Source organism: Drosophila hydei, unplaced genomic scaffold (assembly GCF_003285905.1).
Source record: "Drosophila hydei strain 15085-1641.00,03,60 unplaced genomic scaffold, DhydRS2 tig00008119-arrow-pilon, whole genome shotgun sequence".
Classification (NCBI taxonomy): domain Eukaryota; kingdom Metazoa; phylum Arthropoda; class Insecta; order Diptera; family Drosophilidae; genus Drosophila; species Drosophila hydei.
This window is the reverse complement of record NW_022045830.1, coordinates 4,350,338-4,369,019: the sequence shown is the minus strand read 5'-3', so window position 1 is coordinate 4,369,019 and position 18,682 is coordinate 4,350,338. Positions and strand designations below refer to the sequence as shown.

The window sequence follows — 18,682 nt, the reverse complement described above, 5'->3', positions numbered from 1 at the left end:
AAATTTTTGTCGTCCAAGTGAATTTCGTTTTAGCTACAATCGCCTATCGATAGAGGCCGCCTAAACTGACAATTGGATTGTCTTCGAAATGCTTTAAATATATATAAATATATTATTTTTTATATATATAAATAGTTTTATATATGTATGTATTATATATTTAATATTTTAATATTTTTATATTTTAATTTTAATTATTTTTGTTTTTTAAATATTTTTAAAATCTAATTTCACTTTACACTATTTGAGCTCTGTATTGATCTGCCTAAACTATTATGTTGCAGCTGCTGCTTTCCGATAGGCAAACTGACAGACTGTGATGAGCCATGAATCAACAGAGGAAAATGTAGCTCAAAGAAAATCATACGAAGTATTAAAGTTAAAGTATACCCCAGTCTAGTGATATTAAAACTAGACTTAAATAAAAACTAGACTTAAATTTTTTTTTATATTTTTAAAATATTTATAAAAAATTAATTGAGTTTCAAAATAATTTTTTAAGTTAAGTTTCAAGTTGTCTCTTAAATATAAAAAAAACTAGGAGTAAGCAACGAATTGCGTAAGTTTAATACTTTTATTGCAACGACTAGAATCAGGTCTGATAGAATTAGAACAGTTTTCTCATTGAAGTTAAATCAGAACTTGAAAAGCTTTAGACAAACAATTATATTCTCAACTGGGACTAATTTTGACTAAATTAATTTTTGGTCAAAAATCTGTAATAAGGAAGTTTATTTACAAATGTAGCCAAATCACATAAAATATTTCAATTTTGAATATGGAATACAGAGCACTTGAACAAAATCCCTTCAATAACATGAAACCTATAAACTCAAGCGTATAGTCTAACGCGAATTATATGAATTTTGGCTCTGCATCTGCCTCAATTAACAAAAATAAACTTTTTTAGTTTTATCCATTAATTTAAATATGTATTTTCTATGACAAAAGAAAGCGTCAGATTCACAAAATCCTAGAAGAGTTTATTAAGTACAAATTTATTCTTAGAATTGTAGAGTTTAAGATAGAGAGTTCAAAACAAACGACATATATTTTTTATTGTGGTAAGATAAACATTTAAAGTTATTGATTTTCGTATTTGTGAAGTATTTGTGTATCGTGCGAATAAGTGTTAAATTTTATATTACGAATTCCCTTATGATGCCTTCGCTTCTAGCTCGTTTCTTCTGCAGATGGGCTAAGCCAATTTCAGCAACGAAAACAAGACCTGCCACGATGTAGCAAACGCCGAGAAACTTCCACAACCATTTCAAGTTTTCGAAACTGAGTGGAGTCGGATTATCCCCTGAAAATGTTTTCGGCAATCGAGCATGTAGCGTTGAGATCATTTGAAGGCCAGCTTCGAGTTCCCAATGATCGACAAGTCCAAATCTGTAAGAATCAAGCACAAAATCCAGATACGCCTCCCTGTAAATTGAGTTTTTCTTGAGAGCAAATCGGAGAACAGCATTGTCAATTAGTTTCAAGCCATCGAACGTACACAAGGTAATTCGATTGCGAGACCTCTGATAGTTGTCTATAACTTTCCAAACATGTGAATACATGTTGTAGGCACAGCTGGAGTTTGGGGCCAAAATTTCATATATATATTGATTCATTGAAGTGAACTTGACATTCGGCACTAACTTTTTAAAGCCACTATTTAAATTGCTGTGATTCAAGGCAAGCAGAAAACTTTTGTCGAAAATAATATCCAATCCACTATCACAAAGCTGATCAAAATTTTTAATTTCTGTTTCGTGTGGATGCTTTGTCAACAGAGTGCTGAGATTGGCATTGAAAAAGGAGGTGAATACTAGGCCGCAAATGCACATTAGCATTACGATCTGCTGCAGGGAGATGCTAGCTCGATATCTCCTCAGGTGCATCGGAAGTCCTAGGACTCCAGCAAATGCCCGCAGGTTTAAGACTAAGTTCCAGTGTTGAGTATCGGGTCTGCGTTGGAGAATCCAATTTGTCGTCAGTATAATGAAAGTTTCCATTATTGCAAATATTAGATATGATACTAAAAGTATTGTGAAGTAGGTCCTTAAGCCTGAGAAGACATCGCCTATTCTCATTTGATATCTACAAGGCACTACAATGAATGAGCTCGATAGCTCAAATTGTGCATTTGCATATTCTAAGTTTGGGGGAGGATTTAGTGTTTGTATGAGGGCTCGGATTGGTAAATCAAGGACACCCGTTCTGGTTATCTTGTGCACCTCTTGTATTTCAATGGGCTGGGAATCAGCCGGAGTTCGCAGATAGTGTAGCTTAATGTTGTTTTTCTTCGCAAACTCCATAATGAGTTTGGTAGAAGATCCACCAAATGATTTCTGTCCAGTGCGAGGATTAGTCGTAATCATGCTGCGAGGTGGAATCAGATCCGGTAAAACAACAGCCGTTTTCCCTTGGAAGTTAAGCCTGACCTTGGGAAAGATTTGTCCTTCATTTATAACCATAATGCGCGCGAAAGTTGGACTCGGAAACGGCTGCAGACGATACGCGACAATTGGAACTTTGTCTTCGGGGAATGTCGAGTGTAGAACGATGACGTTGATAAAATTATTATTGTCTGCCTGCTCAGCGATTGCATGGAGAAATTCTTGAAGATTAGATGACCTGGTATGGAATAGAATTATGATACGCGCCTCTCTCATTCGATCAAGGCTCTGGGCCAGGCTGGACAGGAGCATGACATCAGCCAACTCAGACATACACACCAAGGAGAGAACGTCGTTATTAAAGATCTCCTTTATGTTGATTGTGGTTTCCTGATCCAAGCGCAGTGTAGCAAATCCATCCATGTCGATTTCCATTAAAGGACAATTGATGTTCGGTCGACGATTCATATACAACAGCGTTACTACGTCGCTTTCCTTCAAGACTTTCTCTATGACATTGCGGATAAAGAGGCTTTCTGAAGATGCATTTCTCAGATAGCCAGATAGAAGCAGCAGCAAAAGCACGCAAAATGCCCAGGAGCGAAAAGCCAACATTCTGATCCAAGTGGAAAGGACAAACTGAGCAGAAGTTAATCAATTTTATAGTTGACACGGCAGCCGAGCCATTGAACTAAAGTTTGATTTTATTAAGTTAATGGTAAAAGCTGATATGGGATCTAAAGTTTTCAGTATTATGCGATATGTCAAACAAGAGTTGATTGACTGCTCGAACGAAAAACTATAAATTGTCAGCTCAATTGAAATAATATAAATGGCTGAACCCATTGAAAACGGAAATTTAGGGCTTAATGGGTTGGTGAATATGTATGGAACAGGCTGAAGAAGGCGTGGCAGAACCCATAAATGATGTATGTCATTGACCAGCAGGATGTGCTGAGTAGATCTAGCCCTGTCGTGATAATTGGAATTTGATCGCAAGACTCAGGGTATTTTCTAGTCGGTCACTCCCGCCTAGAGCATTCCAACTTGTAAGCATTTTGGATTCAAGTCAATAAATTTTTAGTTGAAATGAAATAAGTTTATGATATGAACAGAATTCAATATTTATTGTGCACATAATTATAGTAATAATTTTTTATTTGTTGTATTTTTGAACAATTTATAAGTTATAAAGGTATATTCCAAATTTTATATTACGACTTCCCTTATTATGACATCCTTTCTAGCTTGTTTCTTTTGCCAATAGGCCACACATAATTCGGCAATGAAAACCAAGCCTGCAACCATGTAGCAAACTCCGAGCAACTTCCACAACCATTTAAAGTCCTGGAAATTTAAAGGACTTGGCTTAAACTCTGGAGTGCGTCTTGGCAATGGTTTTGGTAAACGAGAATGTACAGTTGACATCATTTTCAAACCAGCCTCAACCTCCCAATGTTTGAAATATCCAAATCTTTGGGAATCATGCATAAAGTCTCGAAATGTCTCCTTATATATTGAGTTTCTCTTGAGAACCGTTCTGATAACAGCGTTGGTAATCAAGCTCATTCCTTCGGGCCGACACAACCTAATTTCATTATGAGACCTCTGATAGTTGTCTAAAACATTCCAGATATGTGTGTACACATGATAGGCAAAGCTACAGTTTAAGGACAGAATTTGATATAAATACTGTTTAGTTGGAACGAATTTGGCATTTGGAACTATTTTTTTGAAAGCGCTCAAATTATAGTTTTTTTTAATAGTCAATAGAAATATATTATCGAATATAACATCTAGTCCACTATCCCGGAGCTCATCGAAGTTTGTAATGTCTGCATTCTGTGGGTGCTTCGTCAGCAGAGTGCTGAGATTGGCATTGAAAAAGGAGGTGAAGACCAGGCCGCAAATGCACATTAGCATTATGATCTGCTGCAGGGAGATGCTAGCTCCATATCTCCTCAGGTGCATCGGAAGTCCTAAGACTCCAGCAAATGCCCGCAGGTTTAAGACTAAGTTCCAGTGTTGAGTATTGGGTCTGCGTTGGAGAATCCAATTTGTCGTCAATATAATGAAAGTTTCCATTATTGCAAATATAAAATATGACACTAAAAGTATTGTGAAATAGTTCCTTAAGCCTGAAAAGACATCACCTGTTCTCATTTCATTTCCGCAAGGAACTACAATAAAAGCATTTGAAAACTCAACAAAATCTGTATATTCTATATTGTGTGGTATACGCCTTGACTGTATGATGCCTCGGATTGGTAAGTCAACTAAACCTTCCTTAATAATTTTATATATATCAGTTGATTCAATAAACTCTGAGTTGCCTAAAGGGTGTAGTAAACTCAATGTAATGTTGTTTTTTTTCGTAAGCTCTCCAATAAATCTATCAGCTGTCCCACATAGGGTTTTCTCTCCTGTTCGAGGGTTAAAATTCAATATGCTGCGAGGTGGAATTAGGTCAGGTGAAATAAGAGCCGCTTTCCCATTGAATTTAACCCTAGGAAATATAAGTCCACTTTTTATTTCCCTAACATGCGCGAAAGTTGGACTTGGAAACGGCGTCAGACGATATGCGACAATCGGATCTTTGTCATCGGATGTAGAGTGCAGAACGATGACGTTGACGAAGCTATAATTGTCTGCCAGCTCACCGATTACACGGAGAAAGTCTTGAAGACTGGATGACATAGTATGCAATAGAATTATGATGCGCGTCTCTCTCATCCGATCAAGGTTCTGGGCCAGGGTGGGCAAGAGCAGGGCATCAGCCAACTCGGATATGCAGACCAGAGCAAGAGCCTCGCTATTGTAGAGTTCTTTTACACTGATCATGGACTTCTCATCTATGCGCAGAGTGGCCAAGCCAGATGATTTGATTTCTCTCGAATGGCAGATGAGGTCCTGTCGGCGGTTCATATACACAAGAGTCTCTATGGGTCTCTCCTTGTGAGCATACTCTATTATATTTCGGATATAGTTGGTTTCAGAATGACCCAGCTCAATTGAGTGTTGACAGCTGGTCAAGAAGCCAGTCAGTAGGAGCAGCAGAAGCGCGCCATATTTATGTGAGCTGATAGCCAACATTATGAGCCAAGTTGAAAGAACGAACTGGACGCCAGCTGGTAAGCTAGAAAGGCTGCACAGCAATTAATTTAAACACTATTTTAATTATTTTTATTTTAATTGAGGTTGCTTTATAACTGACAGCGGATCTCAGATTTGCAATGTTGCTCTATATGTCCATCACGAGCTAAGGTACAAGGCAGAGCATGAGGTCGGCGTACATTAAGGAAATTCTCTGCACAATTTAATTATTGTTAATTGAATTTTTATACTCGCTCCCGAGGTGAAAATTGTATATTGGTTAAGTGCAATGTCCATCATGCTGCCTGACGTCTGTCAATATTTCGTCACTATTGATGCTTACTATGGATACACCTGCTAGGACTTGTCCAAACAGATAGCTTTATAGAGACTTTGAAGTAACATTTGGTACAGATTAAAGTAACATTAAACATGAATATTATTTGACAATGCACATTGAGATGAAGATGATGAAGCTTAGCTGGAGATATCCTGAACCCCTTCGAAAAGGTGGAATTTCAATTAATTTAAAAATTCACAATGGCATAAGCATACTGAGCCAAAGTCCAAGACTCTATTAGGTGCAACGTAATTTTCTTTGGAGTTTGGATATGAAGGGGGAAATAATCTAATATTGGAAGTCTGTGTATTTAGCAATGGAATGCTCCCAGTGCTCAAGCTACTATGCATGCAACGTCTGATATAGGGATGCAGTTAAACAATGTCATATTCAGTAAGTAGGGCAGAGCGAGCATAGGAAGAGTGATATTTTCTCTCTTACAATTCCTACTTCAAATAGTACTCTTATAGTATTGATTACTTATTACTATATAGCTCAAACGGTTTTGCAATCAATAAACTTAGAAAAACACCATGAGAAGCTCATACTGCTTACGTTAAACATTTCAAATTTCTAGACTTCAGCGGGCAAGTAGACTCAGATTACCATACAGATCGAGTAAATGCATGCCACGCCTCCTTCTGCCTTCAAAACAAATGAAAATAAAATGAATAGATAAATAGAATAGATTAGGGCACACCTAGAATTTCCATTGAGATATTTTAGTAAGCAACAAATATTTTAAATTTAAATATTTATTTTGCATTAAAGTTTAAACTTTTTTGTGATTATGAACAATTATTGATAGATTTATATATTTGTTTTTAAAAAAGACTTAGACAACAAATTCCTCGACAATTATATTGTTTCTGGCTCTTTTATTTTGCCAACGGGCAATAAAAATTTCGGCAATCAGCACAAAGCCTGCCACCATGTAGCATGCCCCAAGTAATTTCCATAACCATTTTAGGTCCTTAAAACTAAGTGGTGTGAAATTTAAATATTCTTGGCCATCAATTTGGTTCGAGAAAAAGTCTTTTGACATAAGTTTATGAGCAGCTTGCCTATTCCAATGTTTGTTCAATCCAAATCTGTAAGTTTCCAATTTAAACTCGGAATAGGGCTTTATAAAAATTGAATTCCGCTTGAGAATTCCTATAAATCTGGTTATTTTTGCGAACTTTAATGCTTGAGGCTTACAAAAGATAATGCGGCTGTGACGCTTCTGATAGTATTTGACGAGAGTCCATATATTCGAAGACACTAGGTATGCATGGCTCGATTTGAAATGTTTGCGCGTTCGGCTTTTGACATATTGATGAATTTCTCAAAACTTCTATCGATCATAATAGGCATCCCACTATCCCGCAATTCCTGATAGCTCTCAATCTCCTTATAATAAGGATGCTTTGTCAGCAATGTGCTCAAGTTGGCATTAAAGAACGTGGTGAAAACTAAACTAAAAACAGTCGTGATAATGACGATTTGCCGCAGTGAAATCGAGGTGAACCTTCTCGACGGCATTGATATTCCCAAAACCCCAGAAAACGTGTGCAGGTTCAGAATAAGATCCAAGAACCGGAAATGTTGTATTCGAGTGATGCGATAAGTTGCAGCTGCAGTCAATGCTTCAAGAACTGCAAACAGAGCATAGGCAGCCAACACTATCATGAAGTAGGTCCTCAAGCCTTTGAATACATCACCGATTTTCATTTGCTTCGCACAGGGAACTAAAATAAAAACATTCACATCACTCAATCTATCGTATTCTAGATTTGAAGGCAATGTATTAAGTTTCTGCACAAATGGTCGTGTTGGCAAGTCAATGAGGCCTTGTTTCGTTAACTCGGAAACATTGCCAAAGTCAATATTCCACATTTCACTCAGAGGTATCAGGAACTGCAAGTTAATGTTCCTTCTCCTTGCGAACTCCATGGTAAAGCTGTCAGAAGAGCCGCTTAGCGTCTGCTCGCCAGTGCGAGGATTTGTTGCCAACAGACTCCGTGGGGAGATCAGATCTGGTAAGTAAGTTGCTGTTTTGTTATTAAAGTTAAGCCAAGTATTGGGAAATATGTATCCATCATATACATCCCTAACACGGGAAAAAGTTGGACTTGGAAACGGCAGCAGACGATACGGGACAATCGGATCTTTGTCATCGGATGTAGAGTGCAGAACGATGACGTTGACGAAGCTATAATTGTCTGCCAGCTCACCGATTACACGGAGAAACTCTTGAAGATTGGATGACATAGTATTCAATAGAATTATGATGCGCGTCTCTCTCATCCGATCAAGGTTCTGGGCCAGGGTGGGCAAGAGCAGGGCATCAGCCAACTCGGATATGCAGACCAGAGCAAGAGCCTCGCTATTGTAGAGTTCTTTTACACTGATCATGGACTTCTCATCTATACGCAGAGTGGCCAAGCCAGATGATTTGATTTCTCTCGAATGGCAGATGAGGTCCTGTCGACGGTTCATATACACAAGAGTCTCTATGGGTCTCTCCTTGTGAGCATACTCTATTATATTTCGGATATAGTTGGTTTCAGAATGACCCAGCTCAATTGAGTGTTGATAGGTGGTCAAGAAGCCAGTCAGTAGGAGCAGCAGAAGCGCGCCATATGTATGCGAGCTGATGGCCAACATTGTGAGCCAAGTTGAAAGAACGAACTGGCCGTCAGCTGGTAAGCTAGAAAGGCTGCACAGCAATTAATTTAAACATTATTTTAATTGAGGTAGCTTTATAATTGACAGCGCATATTAAATTCGCAACATAATTCGAAACGTCAATCCCGAGATGATTGACAAGATAGTAGGACCGACGTGCAACAATTATTGTTAATTGATTTCTGAGTCTACTAAACTAAAATTTATTATAAAACATATGTACGGCCTAGTAAATAATATAATTTTAGACTTTTATTACTATAATTTTATTCCTAATGACGTGGTTCCATTTTCGGGCTACCTTTTTAATAGATTTTCATTGAACGCATTTAATTTGTCTAATGTCTATCAACAAGCTTCAAGCAATTGCTAATGGATAATTGAAAGAGAAAAGAGCTAAATTATTTGAAAAACAAATAATTAATGCGAACAGCTGGTGCTGCTGGTGCTGGGCTGCTGCTGATGCGCCAGCCAATACATGGAACTAATTTAATATCTAAACAGTTTTTGTTTTTATGGCCTTTTTCATTCCGAGAATACTTTTATGTTTTGCTTGGCCAGGCCGAGGAGAACAATCTGAAAGAATATATAGCGTGCACATTTATCTTAAGCGAGGCGCCGATTTGCTACATAAATAACGAGAGTTAAGTTTTATAGTCTCGATGTGTTTGCGTAGTAAATATGATATCTTGTGGTTAACATGCTTTAAGTCAATTACAAGTCGCATGCCGAGGCTTAACGATGCTAATTTGATTAATTTGCATGGCTCACCCACACACACGCACGCATTTGTACTGTCACACGTGTCGGATGCGTAATACGCGCGCTCAAACAGTTTATTAAACGTTAATTATCGCTTGTTATTGTTGGAGCGGCGAGCTAATTGAACAGGCACGTCCATTTCATTATGCTGATTGAGCGCGGTCTCTTTAGAGAAATGCGAGAGTTGAGCCAGGTCGCAGTCGAAGTCCAATTATACAATTAACAAGCTCCAAGGCTTAATGGATATCTTATCTGGTCTACATTTTCTATAAATTCCACACTCTTTATGCCATTAAGTAGCTATTTGGCTTAATTCAATGCTGACAATGACCGTGTCAGAAGCACTCGATAATTGTTTCAGCCTAACTTGGCCTCAACGCAACCGCAAATTTAATTTTCAAATCTGATTATGCGTCAGATGCACACAAAAAGATACATACACATACACACACACACTTATATATATATATATATATATAAGTATATATATATGTATACTAAAACTCGTACTACTTTCAATCTAGAAACCACAATTTGTATTGGCTTCAGTCTGAATATTCAGACGATAATATAAATATATATATATATACATATGTATACATATATATATATATATACATATATTTTCCAATTTCCATTGCTGACAGTCGCCAAACTCGCGTACGCTAAATGTTATTTATAATAGAATTTATGCCTAGCATCCAGTCGCAGCATCCATGGACCCATGCAAATGGCAGCCTGTCGCAAACGCTCCCATTTTGCTCTGTATCAATTTTTTTTATTTAAAATTTTCTCTTTTTAAAGAGTGGACAACAACCACAAAATTCAACAACAGCTATGGCGGCGACGTTCTAATAAACCATTTTGTGGATATAAAATTGCCAAAAAACATGAAAAAAAATATAAAAATAAATAAAAAAAAATGAATGTATAAATAAATGCATTTGCAGAGTCGAATTCTTGTGCTGTGGCAATGCTTTCATCATGGACTACGAAATTGAATATGGCGATGCGCAAACCATGTTTGACATTATATTAAAATGTTGTCATAAGCTGAACGGGGTTCGAGCCTCAGACGTTTTTTTCCGTCGATTTGTGTGTTCTCTGAGCCGTTAAAATTGCACATCTCAATGGCAGCACGCTCTCTCCCGTTCACACGCTCGTTCTGACAGATAATGACAGTGGCGTCAGACGGTGTAGGCTACAAAATGGCCGCTGGCGGAATATGTCAACAGCTGTGCGCACATTCGCATGTGTTGCATAATTTTTGGCATTTCGCAGTTCGCAGTTCGCATTTCGCATTTCGCGCTGAGCAAAAACAAAAGGCCCAACGTGGAAAAGTCAATTTTAATTACAACACGCGTATTTAAATTTAAATCAACTGCGCATTGGCGTGAGTTGCTCTCTGTATGTGTGTGTGTGTGTGAGTTACAATGTCAGCAGCCGCTAGGAACATATAGTATATATATATATAAATATATATATTCATATAATAAAAGCTTTAAATGGACTTAAATGCCTTTGAAAGCGGCTTCCTGTGTGTGTGTAAGCAGTTCACACGGCCAACTAAACGGAAACCGCGTCACACACACACACACACAGACAGACTATGCACTGCGTGTTAGTGTGCCAATGCATGCGGCTGTAGCCGCAAAGTATGCTACAGGAAATTTTCAGTTTCATGCGCCCAGCAGCTTTACATTTATTGCACACACACACACACTGTCCTTGCCACGCCCTAAAATAAAAATGTTGAGCAACGCGCCCCGTGCGCCACAGCGCTGGCCAGCAAGAAAAATAGAATTGTTTATTTGCCTTCGCTTTTCTTATTTAAAACTATTTTATGTGCCGCCTGTCGCAACGTAAACTTTTTACAAAAATTGTGGCAGTGTGGCAGGGTGTGCATGTGTGTGTGTGTGTGTGTGTGTGGTAAGAGGCACTGGTCCAACATAGATAGAGCAATTGGAGTGTAAAACGTTTTCACTTCCGTGTGTTGGCAGTGGCTGCTGCTTGGCTGCTGTTTTCCAGCACTTTTCCTAACATCCACATAAAGTTTAGTCGATTTTCTCCAGTTGTCGTTGTTGTTGTTGTTGCTCTTGCTGTTAGCCCAAAATCCCATTTGGCATTGAATTGTGTGCACACATTGAATATTTGTAGCAAGCTTAAGACCCCCAGCTCTATATATACATACGGAGCATTAATAGATATTTTGTGTGGCGATACGTTTTTTGTGTTTGTGTGTGTTGCTTGTAATTGAATCGTGAATGTTGCATACTTGCAGGCGGCTACACTTGATTGCAATGCCAGCCGTTTGTGACGTGTTTATTTGCGGCCCAATTTCAACACAATTGCAACACATTCATGCCACATGCAGTGACAGTTATGTGACCAATGCGAAGCCAACACTCGAGTGCTTTGTCCATGAGTTATGGCTTTTCAAGCAGCTGCAGCAGCAGCAGATGCCACCGATGCGGCAGGGGCAGGGGCCAACAGGCTGGGCACAACTGTGGCAGCTAGCGCATTGTATGCAGCGTTGACACATTTAAATCTATATCTATAACTATGACAAATGATGCAGAGCCCAGAAGTGCATTGCCTAGGCTGTCCAGGGCGCCTGGCTTTAAGATATCTTCTTCAGATTGAAGTCAAGCAATCAAATCATTTCTTATTTCTAATTTAAATAAATGACAGCAGCAAACTCATGTTCAAGAAATCTTTCTCAATCCCAAGTTATTAAATTTGTGACCCATAATAATTCATTGAATGTAAGGCATTTGAGTAAATATATTTATATATTTTGAGTGCAAGTTTTACATTCATCAAAATCATTATTGAGAAATAATTTTATTAGGCATATTTTTGATTACACTTTACACCTCTAGAACATGTGCTTCTCTAGCTCGTTTAGTCTGCCATCTGGCCACACAAACTTCTCCAATAAGAACCAAACTTGCCAGGCTATAGCATACTACTAGCAATTTCCATAACCATTCCAAGTCCTCAAAGCTCAAGGCTTCGAATTCCTGATTGTTAGCTGGAAGTCTTTGATCCAAGAGCGGCACCAGCATCTCTATCATTTTCTGCCCGCCCTTTAGGTTCCAGTGCTTGTCGAAGCCGTAGCTGCGTGTTCTAGCTAAATAGTCGCTCAAGGCCTCTCGGTAAACAAAGTTCTTCTTTAACATGTAGCCGATCAGTAGATTGCCCGTTAGATTCATGGCATTGGTATTACAAAGTATCTTGCGTCTATGAGACTTTTGATAGTGGTCCAGGAATTCCCAGATATATTTGTAGGATTGAAGTGCATAGCATAATATTTCTTCATTGTGACAAACTTGGCATTGGGAACTAGCTTATCTAGTCCAACATCTTTAGCAGCAATTTCGAACACAGATTTGAAAGTTATGTCTAAAATGACCTCCAGACCGCTATCTCGCAGCTCCTCAAAGTTTTGGATTTGCGTGTTCCGCGGATGCTTTGTCAGCAGCGTACTGAGGTTCGAATTGAAAAAGCAGGTGAAAACCAAGCTGAAAATGCACATAACCATTACGATTTGCTGCAGCGAAATGCTGGTTCTGTATCTCCTCAGATACATCGGAAGTCCCAAGACTCCAGCAAATGCCCGCAGGTTCAAGACTAAGCTCCACTCTTGAGTACTGGGTCTGCGCTGGTAAATCCAGTTCGCAGCGAATATGACAAAAGTTTCAACAATTGCAAACATAAAATATGAGCCCAATAGGATAATGGAGTTGGTTCTCAAGCCTGAGTACACATCGCCTATGCTTATTTCCTGGCTACAGGGAACTACAATAAAAAATTGTGTATATCTCGCATCAAGAGACAATTCGAATTTTTTTAGTTTTTCCATGGTAAGTACTATGGGTCGAGTGGGCATATCAACTTCATGCTGTGGAATGGTGTAGGTATCCAATTTATCAATCTCAGCCAACTCGCTTAAAGGTCGAAATAGATGCAGCTGTACGTTGTATTTATCGGCAAACTCTTTCAACATTATGTCCGTGGAACCAAATAGCTTTAGCTCTCCTGTGAATCGGTCTCTCGACAAGAGGCTGCGCGGTGGAAACAGATCAGGTGATATAACAGCCGATTTTCCGTTGAAATTATTCCACACCTTGGGAAAAACTTGTTCAGCACTGATATTTGTAATACGAACAAAGGTTGGACTCGGAAAAGGCTTCATGCGATAGACAGTCGACTCAGTAGAAGATGAGATACAGTTGATGACGATTAGATTGACAAAGACATTCCTCTCTGCCTGCTTGCCGATTAAGCGCAGTAGCTCCTTTAAATCCTTTAGATCCAAGCTGTGTAGTATTACTACAATTCGCGACTCTCGCATTCCATCAAGATTCTCGGCCAGTGTAGCTAGCACTAATGAGTCCGCGACTTCGGACATACACAGCAGAGCAAGTGCCTCGCTATTGTAGAGCTCCATAACGTTCAGCTTGGTTGAGGCGTCCAGGCGTACGGTAGGGATTCCAATTGGATTAAACTCATTTAAGAAACAATTCTCATCCGTTGGACTTTTTATTGCCAACAGTGTCTCGATGGGCCTTTCTTTGTGAACTCTCTTAACCAGATTGCTTAGGAAAGAGTTTCCAGGCTTCAGCATCGAGAGCAGTGCGTGGATCTGCTCCGGCATCAAGAGACACAGAACTACAAGCAGAACACGATTATACGATGATAAGCACAACATTGTTAGGCAAGAATAAAATACTAACTGAGCGAGCTCTTTCTTTGCCAAGGCAAAACTCTTTTTAGTGGAAAATTGTTCTTATTATAATAGACAAATTCCTTATTGCAGTTTCACAATCGCGACAACCTCTTGACACCATCAAATGTCAGTGGATATCTGAGATAGTGTCAAACGCTTAAGCACTTGCGGAACTATTTATGCACTTAAAAGAATTAAAATAAATTCATTTTAATCGTTTCGAATGCGTGCTTTGCCGATGCATTTAATATGCATTTTATATTCGGTTCCGAGTGTGAATGTATGAAGAGGGTATACTGATTTGATGGAAATGTTTTTATAATATAGCCGAAGGAGGTGTGGACGAATTAAAAGTATTCCGAAACAGGACGACGAGATGAGTCGACATCCATCTGGCTTGTCTGCTTTAAATTTATTATTTTAATCATGCACGTGCCCGACGTATATTGATTTTTCATATTTAACTTATATTTTTGAATATATAAATGCATGAAATAGAATGACATCCAGCTAGTAACAGATAATGTAGTAGATGTATGTAGATGATTGATGCTCTTGAATGATTTTCACAAATAGGCAAACATATTCCATTTCTCTGTAGTCCATAGATCTGTGCATACTCTTGCATACTTATATATTTATAAATCTGTATATTCGCTTATATATTATATATTATTAGTTAGTCTGCTTCTATTGGATTCACATATTAATATGAGAAAACTTCGCTTTGCATTGATTTACTTTTGAGATTATATGAATTCAACTACTCAGATCAATTTTAAATTATACGAAATAAAGAATTGACATATCTATCTTATTTTGCATCCAGTGCTACTGTATGAACTTTTATTCGTGTATAACTGAAGGCAGTCATAAAAGTCTTCGCCTTTGAAAGCGCATAAAAGGCTCACAGCTAAATGAAATAAAATGCAATAACAACTTAACACCTTTGGGGCAACCAAACGAAGAAAGGGTTCGAGGAGTGAAAGCAGCAGAGGCAGACATAGAGAGAGGGAGAGAGGGGGCAACTATTTGCCGCACATACAAATGCGCAGGCAATACCAAAAGCAAACCGTAAGCGCAGACTAAGCCGATTATAGCTGGAGCAGAACGTGAGTGGTGCGAGAGAGAGCGAGTTGGTGGGTTGTAGTTAGACAGTAGCTGGTCAGGGGATAGCTGGCTGTCTGGCAGGAAGTGCGTGGCAGGCAGAAAACGCAGAAGCAGCAGGCAATGAATTATCGCACTAGCAGCGCCCGTAGACGAGACGCAACGTGTTGTAAAAAATGTAGTACTATTAATTTCCCTGCATATCTTACAGTATCTTCATAAACAGACACGCACACACTGGCAAGACAGGCCCTGTGTGTCTCTGCGAATGCTTTGCCATTGGCTTAGTGCTAAGAGATTTCTAATTCAGTTGAGCAGAAATAAATTACTTACCGTAATTGTTTACCATATAAAACTGTAGCCAAGGCGTTGAGCGTAAATCGAGACAGTTGTTTGTTGTTGGTTGTTTGTTTTATGCTTTGTGTTGTTCCAGTTGTTGTTGTTGTCTGTGCAGTTCTTATATCTTTTTGAGAAACTCGGTTTTTGCCAGCTGTCACATAGCACAAAGGATTCCACGCGCTTTCTCTTTATCCTGTTCCCACACACACACACACACTTTAACTTTTCAATTTAAATATATATGCTTATGTATTTTTTATAAATTTATTTACTTGTTCGCTATTAATTTATCTACTGCACACTTATAGTTGACACGAGCAAATTATTGCCATTTAATTTTGTGCTTTATGTCGGACATAAATAATTGCGCAAAGGCAGGCAAAAATTGTACGTCGATTACAATTTTTAATTATTTTTTAATGAAGTACAAGCAACAACACTAACAACAACAACAACAACAACAAAATAAAAATGCATTTCATTGTTATGTTTCAACATCCAACTCTTCTCACTATGAATTTATGCGTGTTTCAAGTACAATTTATTGCCTGTGTAAAGCGCATTAAAGTGTGGCAGCGTACAAGTCGCCACATTTGACATGGCCAGCACTCGGATATACATGGCTTAAACTGTCCAATTAGTTAATAAGATAGTTAATAAATCGTTCAGCAATTGAAAACGATGTTTATTTACTCTGAATTGCAGCACAATATAAGAGATGCTTGTATAGGAGCACAAATGGAACGGCGACTGCAGCAAATTATAATTGCCAAGCGAAACATTTAAATACATTAGATATTTAAATACATTTAGACAGCTCTTTAATTTTGATCAGCTGTGAAAACTAGCTATATTATGAAATGAAAATTCGTATATTGTTGGAATATGTGTAACATGCTGAATAGGGCGCAACAGAGGCCACAAAGTACACATAATCAAGAATAAGTATACGCTATGTTAGCCAATGCTTATACAGACATCTCTTATATACAGCCTAGACTTATCTACAGAGAGACGTATAGGTCTATAAGGACTCAGCTGTTGATCCTCATTAATTATAAAAATTCTTGCCTAGATATACTTCTTGATTATGAATACTTTATGAGGAGCAATAGGCGAGTCTATCTACCCCTGTTTGTAAGCCTCTCTGTGTATATGAGTTATTAGAGAGTCTTGGGGAAATCTTACATAAAGATACTTATTTTTTTTCCGGTTGGCTTACTTGTTTATTAAGCATTGAGTCCATACAATGTAAATGTAGTAGCTTAACAGTGCAAGATACATACCAAGCCAAGCCTCTTGCACATAGAAAGAGTACTTAAAACAGTAAAACAATTGAACAATAACAGAGTGAAGATTGCAATATTCTCGTATGAACTGGCAAATACTTTTCTTTTCAATCGCCGCAAGGGAATAGCTTCGTGCGAGCAAACAGCGGTGTCTTATCAAGCCCATCACTATTGCTGTGCCTTCCAATCTGTTCTTCCACTGTATACAGTGGCAGTTCGTTTTAGGTAAAGCCTGTAAGACTGTCTGTAATTTCATTTAAAGCTATATCTAAATGTGCACATCGTAGAGCCAGTGTACAAACCCTGCTCTTTTGGCCAACTGATATAATGCTTCTTCTGTTTAACAAGTGGCTCTCAAAAGTTAATGAAATGATGAGAGCACATTGGGTTGTGATCAATTGAGTTGTTTGGATGTTCCTCTATTAGCCCTTAAGTCTTAAGTGCCTACTATTTTGAATGCAGCTTAACTCCTATATAAGAATTTAGCACAAAAATGCCAAATTGTGAAAACGAATTTGGTTTTAAATAAATGAAGCATTGCGCTCTTCACGCAGTTTTGCATCGACAAGCAACAAAATGAAATATTTTGCGTGCCACTTGAAGACAGTTTTATGTGACTATTCATGTAAGTCTCGTTAGATAAGTTGCATAAGTGGCTTAGTCAAAGCCATCAGCAAGTTGCTAAAGCTGCTAATTACCTGTCAGGTCGGTAGTCCATAAGCTTGAGCTATTCATAACGATCCATTAAAATACTAAGACTTTATTTATATGAAAATACATGGCAGCTAATTGAGTTATTCCCAGGCAGTCGGGTCTGCGCTGATGCCGTTGACCTCGTTAAGAGTCCAAAAATCACGCATTAGCTGCCAGTTTGCACTTAAAGTCATAAATTTATTCAAATATATGGGCGTAAGACGCACACGTATGCGAATGGGCTGCGCTTTAAAGTACAATTTATATTAACTTCATTTTATGCTGGCTGCCACGCAGTCGTGGCATAACTCATACGCACCGTGTGCAACCGCAGCGGTAAGGACTCGGGCAGCAGCCATGGCGCGTGTCGGCAGCACCAGCGCCAGCGCCAGCGTCAGCCTTCCAACAGGCATATCAGTGCCGAAAGAAAGGCAAGCTGGTGGGTCGTCGTTGGGCTGGTCCACGCTCCAAATGGCAGCCAAGAGAATTTTAAATTACGCTTTTGAGTGGCGAGGCGAGTGCAGTCGATGCCGAAATGCAGCTGCAGTTGGAGTTGCAGCTGCAATGGCTTTTTATCATGCATTTAATTGCAAATGAAGCAGCAGCAGCAACAACAACAATGGCAACAACAGCCAAACGACTCACCAACATCTACGGCAATTGCGTGCTGCAGCACTCAACTCCAAATCTCAGCTGCCGCCGCTTGTGGCAACTGTAAATGACGTTTAATCAAAGTTGTTGAAATTGATAGCATTGTTTGTGTGCACGTGTGTGTGCGTGTGTGTGTGTGTACGTGCGTGTCTGTTGTGTGTTGTGTGTGTGCTGCATTTTAAAGTGCGCGAAATGTGTTAATTAAAGTGTTCATGTCCTCTTTCCTGATCTCATTAGAAATAATTATATTGCCATTCGCGAACTGAAATGCCATAAATAAAGAAATAAGCAAACGCTGTAAGTGCAACAGCTCGTGCATTAGAAAAGCTGCAAGGCGAAAGGTGAAACGCTGTCTGTGTCTCTGGCTGTGGCGCAGGCTGCGGCGATGGCGGTGGCTGTGGCAACTTAGTTGTGGCAGGCAATAAAATAAAGTCTTAGCTCGCAGTGCACAGAGCTCGCCACATTTAATTTGTTGCGCAACAAATTAGCATTTATTTTCATTACGTCTTTAACATTGCATTGTTTTGCGCTTCTTTTTCGACTTACTTTGCTTCATTTTAATTAGAGCAACAACAAAATGTAGAAATGTTCCAAGTGTAGAATGTTGCAGTTAGAAATA

General features: G+C 38.7%; 4 protein-coding genes across 4 annotated transcripts; all 4 read right to left on the bottom strand.

Annotated features, from left to right (window-relative positions):
* Nucleotides 1–1,345: 1,345 nt before the first annotated feature.
* On the bottom strand, nt 1,346–3,002 carry LOC115483335. The gene is made up of 2 exons (XM_030224802.1): nt 1,730–3,002; nt 1,346–1,392 (listed from the first exon to the last, which is right to left on the bottom strand). The coding sequence occupies exons 1-2, from the start codon at nt 3,000–3,002 to the stop codon at nt 1,346–1,348; spliced, it is 1,320 nt and encodes a 439-aa protein (XP_030080662.1).
* A 556-nt stretch (nt 3,003–3,558) lies between these two features.
* Nucleotides 3,559–4,574, bottom strand: LOC111597863. The gene has a single exon (XM_023312787.2). It carries the CDS (start codon nt 4,548–4,550, stop codon nt 3,597–3,599), a length of 954 nt encoding a protein of 317 aa, XP_023168555.2. The 5' UTR covers nt 4,551–4,574; the 3' UTR covers nt 3,559–3,596.
* Nucleotides 4,575–7,083: 2,509 nt separating this feature from the next.
* Nucleotides 7,084–8,469, bottom strand: LOC111597813. Its single transcript, XM_030224801.1, has one exon. It carries the CDS (start codon nt 8,467–8,469, stop codon nt 7,084–7,086), a length of 1,386 nt encoding a protein of 461 aa, XP_030080661.1.
* Nucleotides 8,470–12,122: 3,653 nt separating this feature from the next.
* Nucleotides 12,123–17,825, bottom strand: LOC111597815. The gene is made up of 3 exons (XM_030224800.1): nt 17,732–17,825; nt 12,585–13,926; nt 12,123–12,495 (listed from the first exon to the last, which is right to left on the bottom strand). Exons 1-3 carry the CDS (start codon nt 17,823–17,825, stop codon nt 12,123–12,125), a joined length of 1,809 nt encoding a protein of 602 aa, XP_030080660.1.
* Nucleotides 17,826–18,682: the final 857 nt, after the last annotated feature.

Excerpts from the sequence above, each read along its gene's own strand:
- LOC115483335 (XM_030224802.1), bottom strand. The coding sequence starts at position 3,002 with ATGTTGGCTTTTCGCTCCTGGGCATTTTGCGTGCTTTTGCTGCTGCTT. Across the intron at positions 1,393-1,729 it reads TAAAAATTTTGATCAGCTTT|ATTTGGACTTGTCGATCATT; the intron begins GTGATAGTGGAT and ends TGATTCTTACAG.
- LOC111597863 (XM_023312787.2), bottom strand. The coding sequence starts at position 4,550 with ATGAGAACAGGTGATGTCTTTTCAGGCTTAAGGAACTATTTCACAATA.
- LOC111597813 (XM_030224801.1), bottom strand. The coding sequence starts at position 8,469 with ATGTTGGCCATCAGCTCGCATACATATGGCGCGCTTCTGCTGCTCCTA.
- LOC111597815 (XM_030224800.1), bottom strand. The coding sequence starts at position 17,825 with ATGCCTGTTGGAAGGCTGACGCTGGCGCTGGCGCTGGTGCTGCCGACA. Across the intron at positions 13,927-17,731 it reads TACCGCTGCGGTTGCACACG|TTCTGTGTCTCTTGATGCCG; the intron begins GTGCGTATGAGT and ends TTCTGCTTGTAG. Across the intron at positions 12,496-12,584 it reads AAGCTAGTTCCCAATGCCAA|ACGCAAGATACTTTGTAATA; the intron begins GTTTGTCACAAT and ends AAAGTCTCATAG.